The sequence below is a fragment of the Cebidichthys violaceus genome, unplaced genomic scaffold (assembly GCF_023349555.1).
Source record: "Cebidichthys violaceus isolate CVI_PGR_0920_01 unplaced genomic scaffold, fCebVio1.0.p SCAF_29, whole genome shotgun sequence".
NCBI classification, from domain to species: domain Eukaryota; kingdom Metazoa; phylum Chordata; class Actinopteri; order Perciformes; family Stichaeidae; genus Cebidichthys; species Cebidichthys violaceus.
The window spans coordinates 993,086-1,017,148 of NW_027176472.1; the positions used below are offsets into that span (position 1 = coordinate 993,086).

The 24,063-nt window shown below is 42.2% G+C and overlaps 1 protein-coding gene across 7 annotated transcripts in view; it reads right to left on the bottom strand.

Moving 5' to 3' along the window:
* The window catches only part of LOC137880580 (plasma membrane calcium-transporting ATPase 1-like), an 87,091-nt gene that overhangs the window by 26,717 nt on the left and 36,311 nt on the right, over positions 1 to 24,063 (bottom strand). For 5 of the 7 annotated variants that reach the window (XM_068721998.1, XM_068721993.1, XM_068721992.1 and 2 more), the window contains 7 exons: positions 17,879 to 18,076; positions 17,026 to 17,283; positions 16,342 to 16,467; positions 14,796 to 14,921; positions 10,694 to 10,729; positions 3,003 to 3,185; positions 64 to 278 (listed from right to left, as the gene is read on the bottom strand). In XM_068721998.1, coding sequence (XP_068578099.1) covers positions 64 to 278; positions 3,003 to 3,185; positions 10,694 to 10,729; positions 14,796 to 14,921; positions 16,342 to 16,467; positions 17,026 to 17,283; positions 17,879 to 18,076 — 1,142 coding nt within the window. The remainder of the gene's footprint in view (positions 1 to 63; positions 279 to 3,002; positions 3,186 to 10,693; positions 10,730 to 14,795; positions 14,922 to 16,341; positions 16,468 to 17,025; positions 17,284 to 17,878; positions 18,077 to 24,063) is intronic. The other 2 variants (XM_068721996.1, XM_068721997.1) reach the window with 1 other exon arrangement.

Below are 24,063 nucleotides of genomic sequence, written 5' to 3' on the forward strand. Positions count from 1 at the left end.
TAAAGTTGAAGTGTAAGGATCTTATATTTCCCACAATCCCCTTTGTTCCCCCATCCTGCTCACCTTGACGGAGTAAGCCAGAGAGATGGTGACGGCGAGCGGCAGCCCCTCAGGAACGGCCACCACCAGCACCGTCACGCCGATGATGAAGAACTTGACGAAGTACTGGATGTAGATGGGGGTGCACTCGGCCAGCCAGGAACGGCCCTGGATCCCGAAGGTGTCGACCACAAAGTAGAGGATGAGGATGACGACGGTCAAAGCCGACATGATCAGACCTGGTGAGAAGGAGCCCAGTTCAAAACACAAGCACGGGTCCGGCCGGTGTCAAGTCCGATCTATGTATTTGGAGGCCACTGGTTTCCATGGCGTCAAATATGAATTACACTACTGGAGGTATCCTATTACAGCGATCAGCCTGTGTTTTTGTTGTGGCAACACATATGGTGGTGCATTCAGGGACAATCCGATGTCCAATAACTCCAAGAAAACAAACAAACTGTAAGTAAAAATATGGTTTGGTTGAGGCTATCAAAAATAGTTTTGTACCATGTAATCACAATTGGTTCAATTTTTAATTCCAAGCCTTTTGATCTCTCTCTCGGTTTTATTTCTTTACTATCAATTATCAAATAAAGTCATAATAAACTTTCATGTTGGTGAAAGCATTCATCCTTTAATGTTTGACTTGACCGACTTCTGAATGCACTTTGAAACATTTGCATATGTAAGGCTTGTAAAAACGCACTGAAATCACAGGCGGTGTATCTGATTAAACCAGAGGCAAAAAAGTACGATTGGTTTATATTTTAGCAACGGAGGCGAGGTCTGGATGCAAAATAAAGGAAGCGATATTAGGAGAAACATTAACAGGAAGCCGCGGTACTTTAAAGGTCCGGCGTGTTGGATTTGGCGACTTCTAGCGGTGAGGTTGCAGATTGAAACCAACAGAAAGTCCAAGGCTCTCTAGAAAGGCAGTGTTTGGTTTGTCCATTCTGGGCTACTGTAGAAACACGGCCGTGCGACAAGGCGCACTCCCTGAAGAGGAACTAGTCCCTATGTAGATATAAAAGGCTCATCCTAGTCGTATTTTCAGGTGATTATTTATATCATATTCCATTTCTTCTTATAGATCCACCTAAATGCCACACACTGTTCCTTTTAATAAGACAAAAAAAAGTTTTTTGGCTCATAAATATTTGCCTCTGAGTCAGACCCCCCCCCCCCCCCTCCCCCGAGTATAACGTCAGAATCAGGGGAGACCAGGTGGAACAGAGAAAAGCAGCGCTGGTGTCTCTCTGCTTCACCTCTCCTGTCAGTCACCTTCTGTCAAAGTGTTATGGCCCAAATTCTATTTCAGTAGTTTAGAACTGAAACCTGTCCCGAAAAGCCCCTCTGTGTATTAAGGTCAATTGAAAAAGCACATAAAATACCTTCAACTCATGGGATGAGTCATGTTCCCAATAAAACTGAGTGCATTCTGACCCTCGGTCTCTCCACTGCCTGATCACTTTGTGTGCTATTAAAGGATCCGTCCCACATTTCTCCATCTTCCCCAGAGTCAGATAAGAAGACGGCCATCGGGTTCATCTGTGTGCGTCTAGTACGGAGATAGCCCGAAGAGGTGTTAGCCTAGCTTAGCTAAAAGACTGGAAGCAGGGGGAAACTGCTAGCTCCACCAAAAGAAAAAAAAAAAAAAGCTGCTTGATTTACATGTTGTATCTCGTTAGCTAACATGCTATCACCAATCAGTGCTGTAGTCAGCTGGGTTTGTGTGTTCTTCAAAGAGAAGAAAAGATCAGGTTGAGGATCAAACGGTTCATTTTGAAACACTTGTGTGTAAAAGGACGATTGAAGTAAATAAAAGCACACGAATGAAGGTGTGACCAATGACTTTACCGTGACGTCCCCCCCCCCCCCCCCCCCTCCCCTCATTTTTAAATTTCACACTCAGCAGGATGTGATTTTAAACCAGACGGTTGATTTGATCAGCGAGTAATATCCGACAACTTTGGTTTTTCTATTAATTTTCTATTCATTCTATATCAGCTTCGGGAGGCTTTGGTATTGTGACTTTAGCCTCGCTCGTAGCTGTAAAGTACGGTCAACGTCATTAAGCTGCCACAGACACGGTCACAACGTCGATTTCTTTCCTTTGATCGGAAGCAAAACACATCAACCTGCTAAAGCTGTGCTGCGTTCAGAGCTTCTCGAACCTTAGAAATTCCAGACTGAAAAGTATCGACTATTAAATGGATGAAATTAAATGCGACAACTTTGGTGATATTGTAAATGGCCAGTGTGTAGGATTTGGCGACATCTAGCGGTGAAGTTGCAAATTACGACCAACTGAAACTTTATCAGGTCAACGGTTCACTTTCTCCAATACTTGACGAAATACCTGCAAAATGATCGACAGTCGTAACGACCTCAGCTGTACTTTAAACTATGATGGTGCACACGGTAAACAGTATACCTTCTGAACATGAGCATGGTAGCATGCTGACGTTAGCATGTAGCTCAAAGCACTCACAGCGTTTTGTTTGGATGAAGTGGAGAGGAGGGTCCTTTTTATCCCGTCTGAAGACCCATTGTTTTATAACTGCGCTTGAGTCCCCTTAATTATAATTTTGACTACATGGTTGCTTGAATATTTTCCATTACACCTATTTATTTCCGTTGCCCCTCCCCTCACATTAACCCCCCCCCCCCCCCCTGCCGTGGCTGATTATTTTTAGTACATTCTGCAACCAACACCATCACTTACTTTAATGTGCATTTATTGTTAAATACTGCTGAGTATTATGCACAGTTATGACGTTTTGATGGAAATGCTAGTGGAAGAACAATCCCCTCATCCCTTTTTATTACTGCCACTTTAAGAGTTTTAGATGCATAACTGTTGTCTGTGGCGTGTGTGTGTGTGTGTGTGTGTGTGTGTGTGTGTGTGTGTGTGTGTGTGTGTGTGTGTGTGTGTGTGTGTGTGTGTGCGCGCTCCTCACCAGCCTTCCCGATCTGTACAGCCAGTTTGGTCAGTTTGCCCTGCAGCACCGACTTCTCCTTCTTCGTCACGTTGACCTTCTTCACCGGCTTGACCTCCTCTTTCTCCTCCTTCTCCTCCGACTCGGCGGCCTCCTCGCTCTTCAGCGGCTGGATCTCCAGGGCGATGCCGTCCTGGGTTTTGGCTGGGAGGGGGAGGGAGGGGGTTGATAAGGTGGTGGGTCGGGGGGGGGGGGGGGGGGGTTTGGAGAGTAAAAAGAGATGCGGAGGAGGAGGTTTAGGAGAGGTCAGGAAAAGGTTTGTGATGAAGAAGAGGCGAAGATGATGAGGGCGAGGAGGGAGAAGGTGATGAAATATTGTGAAAGAGGCAGACGGGTGTATTTTAAAGAATGACGATGGAAAAGAGAGGAAAGTTTTCAACATGATCGGGAGCAGAGGACGAGGGAAGGAAAGGAAGGAAGGAAGGAAGGAAGGACGGGTTGACAAAAGGTGAATGAATTAAATCAATAAATAATAATAAATTCCAAAACAAAAAGGAGGGAGCAGGAGTGGTTTGGGGATGAAGGGCAGAGAGGCAGAGAAAACGTTACAGATTCAGTCGGAGGGGAAAGCTGAAAACGACCGGACGAGTTTTTCTCAGAGATCAGAAGAGACCCTCCGACTCTTTATCAACTTTAACACCTTTGGTAACATGGTGACCCTTTGGCTGAATGCAAAGAGTCGCGTCTCATCAATGTATGATCACAGAACAGTCATGGAAAAAAAGGTCCAGGTAGCTTTCAGAGAGACGAGTTGGGAGCAGCAGTTCGTAATGAAGAGCAGCAGACAGAACAGAGAACAGCAGATACAACAGAGAGGATTTAACCCGAGGGGGGGGCTGTCAATCACACACACACACACACACACACACACACACACACACACACACTGTGTTTGTTTCACATCAGAGTTTGGAACGAGGCTGTTACGAAGTCTGGTTTCACGTCCTGCTCGGCGGCTTTGCTCCTCATTTGCATAAACAAACTGCGTATTTGCATTTCGCTTCATCAGCTGGGATCCTGTTTGGACTGTAGTACTGTAACGTGGAGCTTTTTTTTTTTCTTTTTTGCCTTCATCTGTTTGATCTCCGCTGAAGAGAGCTTACATTGAATTCAGCTGCACTCCCTCCATCCACGGCTGTTTGTCATATTTCCATACCAAAGAAATGTGAGCTGGTGCTGACTGCGAACAGAGCAGACCTACACTGATCTGACACGCCGGGGTTTTTGATGCGCAGTTTGTCCTCGCGAACAACTTGAGCCGACAACGCTGACTGAACCTGGGAGGATTTCTCCACTTTAAAATAGCGGAAATGTTGCGATCCATCCGCTAACCGCACAGTGTCCCCTTAGTGAACCCTGTCGGAGAGTCACTGCTGCCGACGTCAACGTCACTTCTGGAACCAACAATACCAACAGATCATGGACATAAAGCAGGTCTAGATTCCTGGATGACCAAGAAGAAGCTTCATGATAAGGAGAAGAAACTCTGGCCGTGATGTATAAAAAGATAACCAGGGAATGGAATTTAAATACAAATCAAAGTTGACTGTTGGGGAGTGTTAATAATGTCTATTGTCTAATAATAGTGTCTTTTTTTTTGTGCCGTTTCTTTTCAGCAGTAGGTTGAAGTTGAAATGAAACAAACGGAGCGACTGGACCTCATGCAAGAACAAACAAACCGAAAAGAAAAGAGAACTTTTGAAAGCGTTGAGGATTCGGCCCGTTGTTTACCTCATGTGCAGATAGACGATAGATAGATAGATCGACGTGTAAGAGGCTTCCTGTGTTTTGTTTATAGCGTGAAGGTGGGAGCGCTGTGAGGTTTTAATGGCGTTAGGGTGATATTTTTTGCATGTAGAAGTGTTATTGAGAACGTTTTTATTCTTCTAATGATGCGTTAAGGGGTTGTGGCTAAAGTGCTAATGTAGACATGGGAACCTACGCTCAGTGGCCAATTACTTAACTTTGTTTTAATCCTTTTAAATCCTTTCTGTGTGTGTGTGTGTGTCTCTTTTGATCTCGTCTTATTACATTGGCTTGTGTTTCGTCTGCATCTCGTCTTTATTTCTCATGTGAAGCTCTTTTGAATCGCCTTGTTGTTTAACGGTGCCACACAAATAGATTTGCTTTGCCTGTGCAATACAATACAACTGTTCTGGTTTATGTAAAATAATAAAGTGGTGTTGCACTGGACTACATCATATCGTGCGACAGAAAACACCCTGAACATTACAGGCATCATAAAAGTCAACTTTATGACAGAGCAGTATTATTGTAATGGCCTGCATTAAATAGCACAGGTGTACCTAATAAAGTGGCCACTGAGGGGATGCCATCGTTTCTATTGAGATTGATGGAATAAAGCTAATTATGAGCATTATGAACCGACTTCCCACTGAAGTTGTTGATTTGTGTTTTTTGTCTGCTAATTTACGTCTTGAAGCGTGAAAAGTCTTCTTTTCACTCTTGGGGGACATTTTTTTTTTTGTAAACAAATCTCCTCGTCTACAAATGCAGCAGAGCACATCGCCTCGTGAAGCACTTTTGGGGCACCGATTAAGCTAACGACCAAATCTCACAGAAGTACACCTCGTAACGAACAGGTGGTATCCATCTAGTGAAGACGAAGGATTTACAACGACGGAACCTGATGGAAAACAAAAAAAGAGGATAAGAAGACGAAAATGTTCTTGCATGGGGCTCAGCGTCTCCGACAGAAGAAATCTGCTACGATGACCAACATTTCCTCACAGCTCACTGTTCATGTTTTGTTGAAAACATCCACAGGGAGCTTGTGGAACGGGAGCAAAAGCAGGGAGTGCATCTTTAACATGAAGTTATATGTTGTTGTCTTTTTTTTTGGACACCTCTATCCCAAAAACTGCCCTCACCGAGTTTCATCAGAAGTCATTTCATGACAGCATGACCTCAGCGAGACATTTAGACAGCCTGAATGTGCGGATGAGTCGGTGTCAAACCAGGAAGCTGTGGAGCTTTATGCACATGGTCCACTCTGAAAACAAGCCACAACATAGAACTAACTGACACAGCTTCACATGAACAGGACTGAGACCCACTGACCAACCACAGAACTGTAAACAAGGCGCAGCACTGAACCATGGGAGAGAGCGCACGGCGGGCAGAGGGGAGGGAGTGTCTCGACAGTCAAAAAAAAGAAGAAAAGAAAGCAAGTCAACAAACAGAAGACGAACTCAAAGGATCACCCCAGGAAAAAAGAAAAAGGAAAAAACGACAGCGATGCAGAACCACGACAGAGATAGACAGGTGGAGGTAGAGGAGGCTGCGGAGCTGTGGAGGCTGCAGGAGACTTCAGCAAGACAGAGAAATAACAGAGAAGAGGGAGAGAGTCAAACAGTGATTACGAGACAACATGAAGTCCTGAGCAACACCCTGCAAGGAGGCAACAGTGAGAGAGCTGAGAGGAGTCAAAAAGGCGAAAAGAAAAGGAACTGAGGATACACAAAACGGAACAGACGACAGCCCACAGCCCACTAATACTGCAAGGGTGCAACTCCCACACACACACCGACAGCCTCGCTTCAGCCAAAAAAAACATCACGGCACTGTTTGGATCAGTTGGGTTTGCTCAACAGTGTCAACAGACAGTCACATTCATCAGAATATAATAAATGTGGGGAAATGTGTGATGGGGGGAAAACATTTGAAATCCTTCACTAACTCTCAAAAACAATGAGGCCTGGTTTTGTTTTTCTAAACACCTCCTGCACAGATGTTTGAAATTAAAAGCCTTCCAGCAGCTCAAAAGGACAAATACCACCTTTCCTGGAAGGCTTTTAATGTGAAACATCTGCAGAAAGTTTGGTTAATGCTAATTTAACAGTAATCGGGGGGGAAAAAAATAAAACAACAAGGCAACATAGAAGTGACTGAGGGAATGAACACAGTATTGGCGTTAAAAAGAGAAAGTGAGAGCAGCAGAGTGGTGAAATGACATGACTCTGCTGTACTTGAATTGATTTTAAGAAGCTTCCCAGTTTTCTGATTTGCTCTCCTTTAATCTGTTGTTCATACAAACACTTCAGCACAGCAGGAGTAATTTCACCACTCTGCTGCTCATTATTCTTAACACCGATATTGTTTTCATTCTGTTATTTTGTCCAGTTGCTTCTACTTCGCTGTTATTTATATCACTGTTGTGTTATTTCCTGCGCAGATGTCTCCCTTTAAAAGCTTTTCAGAAGCTCAAACGGCATCATTTCCCCGCAAACAAATAGTTGATTTTTCAACCAGCCCATTTACAGAAAATTAACTGCCAACCATTTTGATACATGATTAATTGTTTAAATCATATTTCAAGCTTGTCCCAGCTTATGTTTGTGAGGCTTTTGTTGCTTTAGTCTCATGCGATAGTAAACAGAATATCTGTGGGTTTTACTTTGTTGAATTTAGATTTTGAGACGTCAAATTGGGCTTCAGGAAAGTGTGAGGGTCGGATCAATAGTCAATGAAGTTAATCCTTAGTTAAAGCCCTAATACTCCCTTTTTTCTAGCAGGCTTTCACAGTGAAACATCTGCAGGAAGTGATAGTAGCTTAACAGTGATGGGAGAAACAGGAAAGTAGAAGCGTTTGAAGGTATTAACCAACTGTGAGGGTTTGATTTAAAGCTGCAGTCATTGTTTTTTTGGCCACGAGGGGGCAGAAAAACTCCACCGTAAACTAACGGAAACATAATTCTGACACAATATGAAGTATAAACAGCCGTCTACTTCTACAGCCAGCAGACACAAAGAAATATTAATAACTCATTGAAGCTGTGTGAAAAACAGCTGCTGGTGCAAACGTTGCTGAAACTAAAGACATACAGAAACCAAAACTAGGAGCTAAAATGAGCTAATGAGCTAAACAGACCGGTGAGAAATCTAAAGTTACCAATAGTGGAATGTGTAGTGGAATGTTTAATTGAGCATTTTGATTTTATGCAACTTTATACTTAATAATAATAATAATAATAATAATAATATTTTACCTTTTAATCCCCTTCATGTTCAGTGAAAACCTCTTCCAGTATCTCCAGATGTGGTGATTTTGAATTCAATTCCATAAGGTGTTACTTTATGGGTTGAGAAAACCCTCTTTGAACAGCTGGAAAATGCTTCATCACATAGCTGAAAACATATGATAATATTGATGTTGATGGATAAAGGTTCTAATTTTGACATTTAAGCACCAAGTATTTCAATTCTACATATTGTGTTATAAATATGCATAGTGACTGTCCTCTACAGCAAAAAACCAAACATACTATAGCAGCAATAAGCGCTAGAAATAGCGCTAACAATTAACATAAGCTAATTGAAAGGTAGATGGCTATCATGAACAGTAAGTTGAAAACAATAGTGTGGCTACACATTAAAGTAACATAGACCAAGCCCAGCAGCTCATGTGGTGCTTTTTATGTTCTGTAACTGTAGCATGATGGAATTATCAAGCTAGCTAGCTAGCTTGATAATTCCACCATAGCTAGCTAGCTAACTAGCTACTTAGCTGGATACAGCTAACTAGCTACTTAGCTGGATACAGCTAACTAGCTAGCTAGCCATCCGCTGAATGAGTCAAATTTCATGTTTCATCCACACTGTTCTCACAGCTTACCAGAGCACCATGCTATCACCAGATAATCAGTCATTAACACCGATTCACCAGTATTTGTAATGTGCTAACGGCTTAATTTCAAGTCAATAACAAGGTATAAAAAGCTTGTGTTGTGCTTTGATTGAAATGCTAAACTCTGCATGGAAAATTAGCTGATGACTAACCCTAGCGCTCCCCTCAAAGCCCTGCACATGTGGATACTGTTTTCATGCTAAAAGAGGCTTTTTTCTGTTTTACATATCCAGGGTAGAGGCACTTTTAGTTTAGGGTTAAGTTACTCTTTAAGTAAAACAACCTGAAAACTTCTTCCACGACTGGAAAAAAACCTACAAAGTCGTCATTCTGACTAAAGGTGTTTCTGCGGATTTCGTTCTCTGTGTGTTTTTACTGGAGGTCATCTGTGACTGCAGCTCTGCGAATTATTCCTGTGTGCAAAAGTGTGATGAGCGTCCAAGAGCAAGGAGTGTGTGTGTGTGTGTGTGTGTGTGTGTGTGTGTGTGTGTGTTTCTGTGTACATCAAGAAGCATTCTGTCCACAGCAGATGCTCAAGCCATGGGAGGTCGGGAAGAGGGGAGCTGTGTGTGCGTGTGTGTGTGTGTGTGTGTGTGTGTTGAGACAGCTTGCAGAGGAAGTTGGACATGTGTTGGATCACACGGGACATTGAGGACGGATGGCTGGTCCGAGTTTGGAGGTTGGAGCAATGACGTCATCGACACAAACACACAGCAGTCAAATCCCTCGAATGTGAAATATTGAGGGAAGCACCGAGGGAGCGCTTGATTTCGACACAGCGTCACCCGTGAAGGACACCTCAGAGGACAGACTGGCATGTGACGGTGCCCCTCACTGGTGGAGCTACATTTGTGTCTCAATTCTCAGAGCGCGATGGGACATTTGGGTTTATGCAAGAACATCAATTATATTTTGTGGAGAAATTATTCTCAAAAGATAATTTGTTTTTGTACTCAATAAGTGTACTTTGTGTTAGATATCAACAACCTAAGCACACAATGATGACCTCTTTCACTCTGTTGTACTTATTTACTCGATCAACCAAAGCACATACTAGTTTTCAACAACCATCATCAAATTCTGTTCTGGAAGTTAATGTGTATTTTATTAGCTTGTAACCTAGTTATCTCGGTAGCTAGCTAGCTAACTAGCCAGATAAGATATAGCAGAATTAAGCTAGTCGGCTAACATGACAAAAAGAAGGCCTTAAGTTTCATTAAAGTAGTTAAAAATAACTGAATTGAGTGTAATACTTATATAACTAGGATAACACTAGGGTGCCAAGTAATGATTATTTTCATTGTCAATATATTTGTATATTTATTTTAGCCATTAATGTAAAATATAAAATCAGAAAATAGAAATTACAATTTCCAAAAACCCAACATGATATATTAACAATATGTATGTAAACATTGCTTGTTTTTAGTTGGCGTCATAAAAGACCAAGAAAGACAGCAAAACATTCACATTTCAGAAACTGACCAGCTAAGTTTTGGCATATTTTTGGCATATTAGCTTGAAACAATGACTACTGACAGTTAACTGGAGAGTTACTTTTGTGCGCCAACATGAATAATATTAAACTCATGCACTTATTGATCAAAACATACTTTTTAGTTCCCTCAAATTAAATTATTCTCGGGTAATTTCTCCACAAAATAAATGTAGTTTTAAAAACTAGTGTCTTTTGCTCAAAACGTCCCGACACGCTCTGAGAACGAAAAGCACAAATATGAATCCCATAATCACCCCTATGACAGTATGAACGCTGTGATTGGCTGTCAAAGACTTGAAGGTTGAGAGTTGCACCCTTTTACAGGTAAAGCAAGGCGAGAGAACGTCCCCCTTTATACAGCAGAGAGAGAGAGGAGAGAGAGAGAGAGAGAGAGAGAGAGATGGACTGGACACTCCCCTCCTGCCGCTGAGTGGAGGGTGAGGAGGGGGTGAGTAACAGGGAGGATGGAGAGACAGAGAGGGGCAGATGGATGAATGGAGGGGTTACCTTTGTTGCGATTTTCGGGGGGTCCTTGTTTTTTACCTGTTCGGACAGAGAGAGAGGGCGGAATGCTGATAAGATGGCTCAAAAGAAAAATAAGATCAAATCAAACTGAGGGAGAACACAAAGTTCAAACTGATAGAAACCCACAAGTGTGTGTGCGTGTGTGTGTGTGTGTGTGTGTGTGTGTGTGTGTGTGTGTGTGTGTGTCGTGTGTGTGTGTGTCTCGTGTGTGTGTGTGTGTGTGTGTGTGTGTGTGTGTGTGTGTGTGTGTGTGTGTGTTGTGGGCAGGAATGGACCAATCAGAGGAGAGAGACACGCCACTTCCTGCTGCGGAGAACCAACAGCGTTTGACGGCAGAGCTAATCAGTTCATCAATATATCAGTGATCAACACACATACAAGTTTGATTCAGGAATTTGATTGAATGTCAAAGAATAACATATGAAACAATTACACATTATTATCTTCAATTCAATTGATCAATAATCCAATTCGACATGTTTCTAAATGTGGTTTGTTGTGATCGTCTCAGCACAAAAACGGTTTAGCCGGTTTCAGTTTTTTTTTAAATAATCCGTGTCTTGCCAGTATGTTTGTCCACCACTTCAGTTTGGACCGAAATATCTCGACAACTATTGGATGGATTGTCATGACATTTGTAACAGATGTTCATGGTGCCCAGAGGATGACTTGTAATAACTTTTTGGACAATTTGAACTTGCTTAGTACTTTGGTTTATGGCTAAATAGATTCCAACATGAAGTCCTGTGACCTTGGTGTAGCTCCTTTATAGCCTAATGTTGGCTTTTTACTTCTGCCGATTGCACTCGCACTTCAAAAATCATCAAAGTGTAAGCATCATAAATGTTTGTTTGTTTGTCACAGAGCAGATTTTTCTGCAATAATCCAAAATCCAATGGAAAAATCGCATTCATGTGACTTTTGGCAGAGGAAACCAGGGCGACGCTAACCTCTGGGTTGGCCTAAAAGAACTAGGTTGTCCCTGTAGAAGGACATTCTCTACAGCCATTGGTTGGACTGGTTTGAGCAGATGGTCAGTCTGAAGGGTTAACATTCGTGGTGGTTGTGTCACCCTGGTGGCTAAAGGTTAAAGGAATAGTTCACTCAAAAATAATATTAATTGTATATAGTACTCACCTCCCAAGGCTCTCTATGGCCCCAAAAAAGTTCTCTTTCAAATAGTGTTCAAGAGGGCGGAGCACGCGGAAAATGATGTATAGGGAGGTGAGTGGTATGTAGAACCTTTTATTATTACTTGTGGGTGAACTATTCCTTTAAGGTGCTGGTTGAGGTCTGGCAGGGGCAGCAGTCTCTCTCTCATTTAACGTCCTGTCGTCTCTCTACCGTCGACCTTTGTCAACATAATGATTGGTCAGCACTTATTCCTCCAACTTACACACTTGCTGTGGAAAGCTTCCGACAAAGCTGCACGTTTTCTCTAACAATGTGTGGACCGGTTCAGGTTGTGTGTATGTGTTGAAGTGACTTTGATGGATTCTGTTTACTTCCTTCTCTGCATATATCTGAACTGTGATCGTTGTCACCGTCAGCTGTCATGTATTGATCAGATAAAATGACAGGTGGAGGTCAAGGGGGACTTTCCTCTGCAGGGGCATTAACTTCTTGTTGCCCTAATATGGAGCGCTCTGCTTTTATTGTGAAAGGAGGTTTGGCAAGGTCAAAGCCAACATGAACACACACGCACACGCACACACACACACACACACACACACACACACACACACACACACACACACACACACAGCTCTTTGTTATTCAGCTCGTGGTTTGTGATTGATGACAAAGACTGAACTGCTGCAAGTGTGTTTGTGTGTGTGTTTGCACACACACACACACACACACACACACACACACACACACACACACACACACACACACACACACACACACACACACACATCTGTGACTTCACATGAATACATGAATGTGTGTGTGGGTGTTTCAATGTGTATTCTTGTGTGTTAAGTGGGTTGATGCAGCCATGTGTGACAGTAAAGTGTGCCGTCTGTCTGCTGTTATCAGAGACTCGAGAGACACACAACAGCACAACAGTGTGCGTTCTTGCACTTCTGTCTTTGTGAGGACTAATTAAAGTCTCAGACTTGGCGTGGAAAATACTAAAAGTGAGGGAAGCTTAAAAGGTTCAGGTTTGGTTTTAGGATTACGGTTAGAATTAGAGGGGCTTGGGAATGTATTATGTCAATAAGGGCCCTCACATGTGTGATATAAAGGATCTCTTTTTCCTGCTCATTTTCAGTTTAATTGGAGTTGAATCTAAAGACTTGTCTTGTGGTCCTCATTAGGAATTCATTACTGTTTTTTTTTCTTTTGTTTTTTTAAATGAGTGACTGGAAGCCGAAATGTGAACCCGAGCGTCTCTCTCCGCTGAGCTGGTACATTCAGCCGGTTGACGATGAATGCCTGACAAACTTTAGCCCGTAAAACAAATGATCAGACAAAAACAAACTAAAGAAAGAGACATGAGTAAAAAGGGGGTTAGCATGATCACAAGCAAATCAAAAGCAATAGAGACCGACTGCAGAAGCCTGTTGGTTTACATCAAACTGCTCTGTGATAGTACGAGGACCGTCTGGACTTTTTGAAGGGTTCCACTTCAAAAATCCACTGTATGTAAACAGGGGAAGGTACGTTTTTGCAGTTTTAACCAACATTACATCACTGTCAGATCAATACCTCAGTGTAGCGGCCATAAACCACCGTGAATAAATGAGACCAGGACGGAGTGTTTGTTCAGGTGACCAACCAAACAGATTTTTTGTGTTTTGGTGGATTATTTTGTCTTTTTTCAAGCGTCGACTGACTGAAATGTTCACAGCGATGCATTAATTTGCAAGTGTACAATACAAATCTGAATTAATTACAGTTAAATCTACCCATCTAGCAATTATTCAGCTTCCAATAAAAACAGTGGAAGATTAACCATTAAAAATATTAGCAATTTAAAACAATAAGTCCTTGATTTCAGACAGAAGCAGCCTCTTGTTTGTTTTTTCCAGTGACTGAAACAACGAAATCACTGCCAGATTCCATCAGCTCCAGCTAGCTCGCTAGCTACTGCTAGCTCCCCTGACTTACTTGAAAACTCTCATTTGACTCCGTCTCCAGTTTACTTTTTTATGTTTCCAACTGATTCTTTCAATATAAGAAGCATGTAAAATAAATAAATGAGAATTTAATGGTCACATACTGTACATATTGGCATAATTCAGCATCGAGTAATGACGCAAAAACATATTGAGGCTAAAGCTACAGGTCCTGGTGGGGAGCAGCTATTTCCTGGTGTTATCAGAGCACAGTTTAACAAGACAAAACATATGAGCAGATGTTTCTCTCAGGCACAGCCTTCATCACAACAGTAAGCTTGTTAGCCAGTCATGCTAACCGGCAGCAGCTTACGCTAATTACCAATGACGCCACACTACAAACTCTTCGGATGCAGAGTGTATCACGTACTACAAACCCCATTCACACCACTTCAACATGTGGAGAAATCCAAACTCTGACCGGCCTGCTGTGCCTTGTTATGGTTGCTGAGCTATGATTGGACAATCACTGTTTAGGGGAGGGGTTTAGTGAACGGTCAATTATAAAAAAGGTGCTGTTGCACGCATCCCTTTTGGTACTTAAATCTTATGTCAGTTGTGTGTTTAGTTGTCGTTCATCAGATATGACCACTACCGGTGAACTCATCCGTGGTCTCATTTATTCACTTTAGTGATCAATAACTTGTGTAATAAAACTATTGTTAGACCCTTCAAACAGCTCTGCTGTTATCAGCGCGGACTGGATGAACTCTACCTGTTGACAGAGTCGTTCTAGAGCGACAGGAGAAACTTCAACTCAACACCAGCTGATAAAAAAAAAAAAAAAAAACGTGCAAATATTTCCAATCTGCACTGTTCAAACAGGAGAGTAGAAATATTCAGAAGCGGACACGATGAGAGTTGTCTTTCTTTTCTCCACACACTTCACACACTGAGTGGACTCGTATGACCGTCAACACTTCAACGACGGGCGGGATCGGCTTTGTCTCGTTTCTTACTTTTCTTGACCTTCTTCTCTTCGTCGTGATCTCCGGCGCCCAGCAGAGTGAAGATGATGCCGGTTTGAGAGTTGAGGCCGACGGCCGACACCACCATCCGGCCTGATCCCTCCATCACATGGGTCCCTGAGGAGAGATTCAAAAGACAGGAGTCACAACTGGATCTCGTTTTTTACCGTCACTGCATGACTGCGTTTAGGCGTAAAATCTTTTCTCCAGCTGCATATTTCAATACCTAAAAAAGACCCCTGTCAACAGTTTTGTTGGACTTTAGTATTACAATTTGCTAAAATAATCTTGTGGAGTTCCAAAGACCCATCTTAGGGCGACTACTTTTTAATCTTACAGTATGTTTCCTCTTGGTAGTGTCATCAGGAGACATGGCGCATCTTTCTATGCTGATGACACACCGCTTTATGCGGCTAAATATTCTAATTGTTGCTCTTCATAGATGTCAAATTTAGTACCTGGATGTGACCAAACATTTTATAGCTCAACAAGGGTGAGCCAGATTATATTTAGTTTGATTAGTTATGAGTTCTGATGCTCAGAGAGAGAAACCAGGGTTGCCAAATGTCATGCTTTTGACGTGAGTCAACAGCTTAAAGGTTCTGTCTCACGTCGTCCAAACAAACTTTGGATAATAGGGAGCCACTCCTTGAATAAACATGAAGCTAAGACGTTTCCTCCAATGTCTGAATGTCACACTAAGCCCATAGATAAGCACCAAGACTGGTCGTTAAACATTATAGAAGGACATTATGGAGACACAAACACAAAGAACTCTCCATCTGGCATGAGTTTTGCCCCTTTCGCTCAGCTCTACAATTTTGCATCTATTAGAGATTGAATTGCCTCAAAAAAAATAAACATAAGACCCTTTTCCCTCCAAAATTGTGCATATATGCAGGTTAAACTCCTTTCCCATTGCTGGTTAGGAGAAGGCCTTTCTGTTTTTTTCTGGTGTGTCACATTCAACCTCAACTTTTTGTTTCTGGTAAGTTTGAATAAACTGTTTAACAACAATAAGTGAGGTAAAATGTCTGTTGTCTGACTGGAGTCTGGTGGCTTCGGGGAGAGCATATTAATTGTATGTAATGTATGTTAATAAATTATAATAATTGTCCAAATCCTTGTTAATATTATCTATTGTGTATATATATATATATATATATATATATATATATATATATATATATTCACCGAAACAAGCACCACGCCAGAAAAAGGGGCGAAAATTTGTCATGTTTCCATCACATCAAAGCCAGATGTTAGCAGATGTTAGAGATGCATTTTGTCCATTGGGAAAGGGGTTGAGGGGAATGTTGCACTTATATTAAGCATACTAACAGGTTAAATATCTTTAAGTTATGTGATATCCTTTTGGTCCCCACACACAGTAGTCTCCAATTCATATTGATTAGTTATGAGATCTGCTTCCACATCCTACTTCAGAGGATTTTAATGCGTTTGTTTCAGGGTCTCAGCAGAATCCACAGAGAATCCTCAGTGTTTGTCCGTGTCATGAGACTGAGCAGGCACTCACCGGACAGCAGCATGGGGTCCTTCTCCAGAGACTTTCGGACTTGATCGGACTCTCCGGTGAGAGAGCTCTCGTCAATCTTCAGGTCGTTGCCTTGGATCAGGATCCCGTCAGCAGGCAGCAAGTCTCCTGCAGGCGCAGAGTTCAAGAGGGTGCGTTTCATTCATTTATCCAAACAGCTGCAGTGTAAACACATTCTTGCTCTTTGCTGCAGTCCTCTCATACTCTGATGAAGGCTGAGCACCGAAACATTGCATTAAACACAGACTGCCGAGTACATACGGTTTAGCTTCTTCTGTTAATGCTAAAAACAGAAAGAAGAGTATCATAGATCCAACAAATCCAGATCAGAGAGGCTTCAGACCCAAGTTCAACAAAAAGATAACAGAGGCAGCACATTGCCTTCTTAGCTTGAATCTAAATGTTCTTTCATCCCTCTTACACATGTAATGCATCACTTTCTATCTATTGTCCACAGCCCTGTCCATATACTTTAGTGTCCTTTTGGTCTGGGTTTGTCTCTTCTGGTCTGGTCTAGAGCTCTAATCTAGGTTCATTAAGAAATGGTTTGAGGATTTTCTGCGTCCGAGAGGTTTTGGTAAAACTTACAAGACTAAAAAAATCAATGTAGCAACAATCAGAATTAACATTAAAACAGGTTTGATATTCCAGTCCGTGGTCTCGTACCGTATTTGATCTGAGCGATGTCTCCCACCACGATCTCGGCCACGGGGATCTGGATGACCTGGCCTTTGCGGATGACGGAGAACCTTTGCTCTTGCTCGATGCGACTCTGCAGCCCGCGGAACTGCTTCTCCTTGGACCAGTCGTTGAAGGCCGTCACCAGGACGACGATGATGACCGAGAACAGGATGGCGGCGCCCTCGATCCAACCGGCCTGGGACTCGCCCTCGTCCTCCACGCCGCCCGCAACCTCGCCGCATGCTGCGAGAGGACGAGGGCGAGTTGAATATTCGGCTTTCATCAGATAAATATGTGCAATGTGCAAATCTTACATTTTTCTACTTTCTTTTGGATATTCAAGTTTATGCTAATTATTACCATTTGTTGATAAAAGACAGACCAATATTTGTCTTATCATTTTCTGTTGGTTTTTAAACATGGCAAACTATATTACTGATAGGTAAAGAGAAAAAAATAATGAATATGAATAAATAATGAATATATACACATAAATTAAGAAAGGATGGAGTGAATAAAATCTAATTAATATAAAAAACTAAATATGTAAAAACTAATAATGTAAAGAAATGCTTAAAAATTTAATAAAAGTTAATGCAAATCAACATATAAAAATGTCCTATACATAAAATATTGGATTGTTAAAATAAAGTCAAATATAAAATAATAATAATAGATTACAAGAAATTATATTTCCTCAACATGAAGGTCTAATTACTTTTAAATATTAGAATATAATCATCCCCCAGGTTGCTTAAATCTACAAATTTACCCACATCAAAATATAACATGATAGCATCTCCGGCCGCGTCTTTCAGTTCAGACCGACTGTACCGACCTTCACTGTCGCCCCCTGGTGGATGGTAGAAGGACAGGCCCAGCGAGATGATGGCAGCGATTTCCAGAATAATGAGCGTGACGTCCTGCAGAGCCTCCCACACCAGCTGCAGGAACGTCTTGGCCTTCTTGGGGGGGATGAAGTTCTGGCCGAACGCCGCGTGACGTTTCTCCAAATCCACGGGGTTCCCAGACAGACCTGCAGACAACGAAACGAGAGACATGAACCATCACAGCCATACGGAAAAGTAACTAGAGCGCGTCTTTGCTTTATAAACACAAAGAAGTAGAAATGCATTTTGAACAAAAAAGTCACACGTAATGTTCTTTTGAAAGGAACATCCAAGTCCCTCTGAGTAAAATAAATAATTCTGCACAGCTGACAGTGTTGAAGTAAATATTAAACACAAGACCAAACACAAAGGAGTTTCAGGTATAAGGATTAGATTTGTGGTTCCAAACTGCATCCTGAAAGTAAAACACTTCATTGTGTGTGTGTGTGTGTGTGTGTGTGTGTGTGTGTGTGTGTGCGTGTGTGCGTGTGTGCGTGTGTGCGGTTAGCTCACTGCAAACTGTAGCTGTGCACCTACACGCAGCGAAGGCAGAATGTGCTCTATAGTTATGAAAAGATTTCACAGAGTTCCATAAACAGTAGTTTTGCAACATGACCTACTTTTGTTGCCATGAAAGACTGCAGTATTTCCATATGCAGTATTTATTTGGGCGAATCCCCAACACAGATTTGTTCCACCCAAAGAAATGATGCATTTTCTTATTCACTGTTTCCTCCTTTCTGTCTGGAGATCCAGTTAAAAAAAAACAAAAAAAACACACATGCACTAAAAAGGTCAGGCAAATGGTGCGTTCAGGTGCAGCAACACGGATGGTAAAAATAAGCATCACTGATTCCTGTACGTTGTATCCAGCAGTGGTTCTCTGTTAAAATGACTCCTTTGATTGATTGATCGTTTTTTAAAGGCTCGAAAAGCTAAAATGACTCAAATTCACAAGAAAAAAAATGTAAAAATTCAAAAAAAGCCTGAAACTATAACTATAACTCTAGCTTTATGTTTTCTGTATGGTTCCTGTTAATCATCCTGCGACCCTTCAGGTTTTTGTTGAAGATCGTTTAACGCTCATTTGTAAATCAATAGTTAAAAAACGAATTAATACAAAAAAAAATGAATGAATAAAATAAAAAATAAATGACTAGATCAAATAAAATCAACAAACAAATAAAAGTGGAATAAGTAGGATTAAATACATGAAATGGAGCGCAGTATTCTTTCCTATAAACCTTTTTAAATATCAGTCACAAGATTTCTAAAACCACTTAATGAGTAAAGAAGTCGGTCAGAGGTTTCTGCTCCCGTCCCTCTGCAGACACATCTTTTACAATCCGCTGCTCTCTGAAGACCAAACAATATCGGAGTTATTAATTCCAGAGCTGTGACTGTCATTTTCCAGCAGTGACTCATGTGTGACTGCTCGTTCATTCTCCTTATAAAGACAACGACCATGTCTCCGTCCAGCCGGACGCTCCCAGGTGCTTATATTTATTCATTTATTTTATTAAAACTGGGAGAAAAAAAAAATCAAATCTTAAAAACACCATTTGCTGTTTGTTTTTGATCAATTAATAAATAATCAACAGGTCGTGTTTATCTTCCCTCTCTATTGACGGAGAGGTTTTCTCGTCACCACAGGACCTCGTTAACTTTAAATTGAGCACGCTGTGTTTATTTGTGGGAGCACAGGGACGTGTCTGGATGAGAACTAGTTTCACCGATTCTTTTTTTTTTAATGAATCTGGGTGTTTTTCAGTAAAACCTGAAAATCTGCAACTTCCTCTGCACGGCCGTGTGGGCAGCAACATGGCTGCTGTGGATCCTTGGTGGAATTGGGAGATGTGCAGTGGAACGTGATCTGAATGTCAACAGACCGCACCGCCAGAAATCAGGAAGGAGAAAGTCCAACGCGTTTCCACCCCCATGTGTTTTAATAACGGCCTCTTATTCTCTCCTCCTCTTCCTCAATAATCTCTCTTTGGACGCAGTAATCAGGTCAATATACTGGATATCGGCTTCTGACATTTTGAGCGTTAAGCAGCCATAGAGGTACTAGTTTCCTCATCACCTACCATGTAATCTGAACTAGATGGCTTCAGCAACAGAATCAGTGAATTTAAAAGACAAAGACCACAGGGATGAGACGAGATGAGAGCAGTGGAAGTGATGTGAAAGGACATGAGGGGAAGTGAGATGAGTTAACGGGGGGGGGGGGTAAGTGATTTTAGGAGAGGTGTTGTGATTGTCAGATGAGATGAAATGAGAATGAGGTGATGTGAAAAGAGAGGAAGCAAGACAAGAGGAGAAGAGCTTAAATGAGAAGGCTCGAGGTGAGAGGAGATGAGATTGAATGAGAAGAGGCGACGTGATGAAATGAGATGGGATGTGAGCTGAGATGAAGTAGGATGAGGACAGGAGCGACACTAAATGAGATTAGGGGAGGCCAGATTAAATTAGGTGAGATGAGTTCAAACGAGACGCGCCGACGAGGGTTAAAATGAGGTGATGTGAGGCGAGATGAGATCAACTGGGACGAGATGAGAGAAGATGACGAGACAAAATGAAGAAAAAAAAAAAAAGGGTGAAGTGAGAAGAAGAGATCGTGCATGATAAGAGGGGAATTCAATAAATGAGATGAAAAAGGAGGTGACATGAAGTGAGATGAGGTTGAAGCGGTTCCGGGTGAAAATGAGACGAAGTGAGATGATGCAAGAACAGATGAGACGAGGGGGTGAGGATGCAATAATAGGCGAGATAAAAGGAGATAGTGAGAAAGATAAGGTGAAGAGAGGAGCAGTGAGAGGAGTTGAAGTGTTGATAGGATGTGAGATGAGGCGAGATAAAAGGAAGTGAGTTGAGGAGAGTTAAACGAGAGGAGGCAATCTTTCGGTGACACCAATGCGATTGGAGAGACGTAAATAGAACTCCCGTACGCTCCGGTGTTTACTCGGCACTCCATCGCGGACGAGTGTACCTGGATAAACCGGCGCGTCTCGCCTGCGCATCTCCGCGGTTTAGAGGCGGAAAGCGGAAACATGACAAGCTGGAGCAACAAAACCAGAGATTTTAAAAATACACACCCGTTGTCAAAGTCATCACGGGCTATCTTTCATCACGCTGCGGTTCAGTTCAAAGTTGGGTTTGATCATTTTGAAGGCAGCGGTTGATGCTGAAAGCCGCTGTCAAACACAGAACCACAGAGCACCTTTACAGGCGGTTTGATCGATACAAGTCTGGCTTTTTTTTTCCCCCCCTTGTTTTTTGTTTTTTTTTTATTCTGGTTTAACGCTGCGATCGTGGCGGCGGGTTTCATCTGGCGGCGGCTCGTTGTGCGCTTGCGAACGTCCCCGCGGAGACGCAGATTAAAGCTCTGCGATGATGTTCCAGCAGCAGCGGAGCGGTCGAGCTGCACACTCGCCTGTCACAGATGTTTATGAAACTCCGCTTCCAGCAGAAATGGACTTCATTGGTCCAAAACGAGGTCTCTTCCAATTCACGGCTTTATCAGCCAACGCGCAGCTTCATCTTTTCACCCACACTGCTATTCATTCTCCCTTCCGACTGATGACACCACAGCAGCAGGGATTAATGTCCACTCTCTATTGTTCGGAGTGTTTGATGTCCACTACAAAAGACAAGAGGACAGATTCCTCCCCCTCTCTCCTCTCTGCGGTTCATCCATCAGTTCCGTCTTTCTATCTAGCTAGCGTTGTATTCCGTCACAGCTGTCCCACAGCTGGACTAGCGAGGGAGGCCGGTGTCTTCAGCTTGGACTGCATCTCGAGCGCCGCTTGTTGAGATGTGCTCAGGTAGAACACAGAGCAAAGGTCAGAGGCAGAGCAATGAAGAGGGAGAAGCAACCGAAAACGCTTCAGCTTTGGCCCAAAAAAAAAAAAAAAAAAGGCTTTATGAGTCGAATTTATAAGCAGAAAGAAGAGGAGATTCTGCTGAGTTCTGGGATCAGTCGCAAAAAATTAAATATAAATACAATCGTAAAAGTTGTACGTACAATTTGGATTTTTGGAGGTTCAAAATCATATTCATCAAATCTGCACAGAAGCCTTCCTCAGCTGGTCCACCCCTGTACACCAACACACAGTCACTTGGGTTATTATATATTTATTTCCATATACGTCTATAATTCGTTCATCATCGTTCAACATCCGACCCAACACAACTATTCTAGTAACGACTCCTCTAAATAAAACGCCTCTTTTTTTTCCCCCTCGTCTCGTGTCGTTTACTCCGATGTTTTCTTTGGTCTTCCTGGAATCTAAAGCCCCTTTCCGCTCCGTTTAAAAAATGCATGAAGATAAGTGGCGTAACAGCATGCAATGGTGTGTGGTGACACATAAGTCACGCACATTTATACACACACACACACAAACACACGTCGCATATCTTTTTGAGCCTTCAAGCATCACAGTTTCAAACAAATATGTCCCCGGTGATCTTTGAAAAAACAATTACAGCTGTACTGAAGGTAGTTCCAAAATCCCCCGAAGACTCCTTTTTACCATCCGGATGTAAACGTATTCTGTCCTCTGCACCATAAATAACATTTATTACCAGTTGCAACTATATTTCCTCTTTATGTAGCTAGAAATTACATATATATATATACGCTTGTACCAAATACATAACATTATTTTGTAGTAAATTATTAAGTATTGGGAAGGTTTTCAGACAAATGGATGCTCAGCTTTGACTCTAATACACAAACTGGGGCATACACATATATATACACCAACGACCAAAGTAAGTAGACGATGCACACAAGTTCCAGATTATAAATTCATACTGTGAGATTATTACAGCACTGCAGTCGTCCTCAGGATGAAGTCCTGAAGTCCATCAAAAGATCTTAAAAGCATTTTTTTTTAAAAAAGGAAAATCACCCAGAACCACATTTCCTCCGGATTATCAAAATAAATTAACGTCTCGGCTGCAGGATTATTACGGCGAGTTCTCACCGTTTGTCGGCTCATCTGCAGCCTGCAGTCAGACTGTTGCGTTTCTCACAGCATTAACTGTGAAGTTTATGGAATCCATGAAACCCAGACAATATCGTCAACATGCGGACGCTCTAATGAAAACGTGCTTTTTCTCATAAAACTAAACTGTAGACGTCGCCTCGGCTGTAGAAATACAACGGTTTGCTATAATGTAACCACTGACAGGAATCTCCTAAAACTCTCAACATCATCTGCCCCCGAAAGCAAGCTGACATGATGATCCACTATCGCTCTAGGAACCATCTAGACTCTGGCTGAAGAAGAGTGACCAGTGGGGCCAGGAGAATGTCACTGGGAGGCAGAACAAGGCCTGAATGACCTCCGTCAGGTCTGCTGCAAGACCCGCAAACGCCCAACGACTCCAGGACACCACCCCGATGACGTGCATCAGAAGAGCCAGATTACCTCGAGTCCATTTTTGATCAAATTACTGTCCAGTGGACACCAGAGTCCCTTTAGAGAAGCTCTCATTTTGACGAATAGCATTGAGAATAACTAGAGAAAAGACCAATATTCTCCCTGACGGTCCCGTTTACTTGTGAAGGTCATATAGAGGCATCAGAATCACATTGATTCACACAAGGTTCCTTGTAGTAACTTTAGAATTCTTAATAATACTAGAATGCAGTGAGATTTCTATTGGAAGTGGCAGAGAGACTGAACATCAGGTAGAGTTTAATTCGCAGGCCAACACAGCAGGTGGAGAATGCTGTCGTTCCATCTTCAGTATCTCACGTCCTCTGCTAGCTCCTATGAGCTTCATAAATCCTCAGATAAAATAAAACTGACTCAATAAATCTACATATAATTTAGATTTGTAATTCTCTGGCTCTGTAATCGAGTGGCGTACCCCGCCTCTCGTCCCGACGTCAGCTGGGACTGGCCCTCGAGGAGCAGCGGGTCTAGCTAATGGATGTATTTATTTCTCAGCTCTTTTCAGGTTTCTAGAAAGTCTGGAGAGAGAATTTCAGAGCGTGAGATGGACTACAGATACTAGCTTATTTCCGTTCACTGTAAGAGGCGTGACAGAGCGAGAGAAAAGGAAAGAGACGTGAAGATCGTTGCATGTCTTGGTGTCTTTCTCCCTCTTGCTGATCACTGAG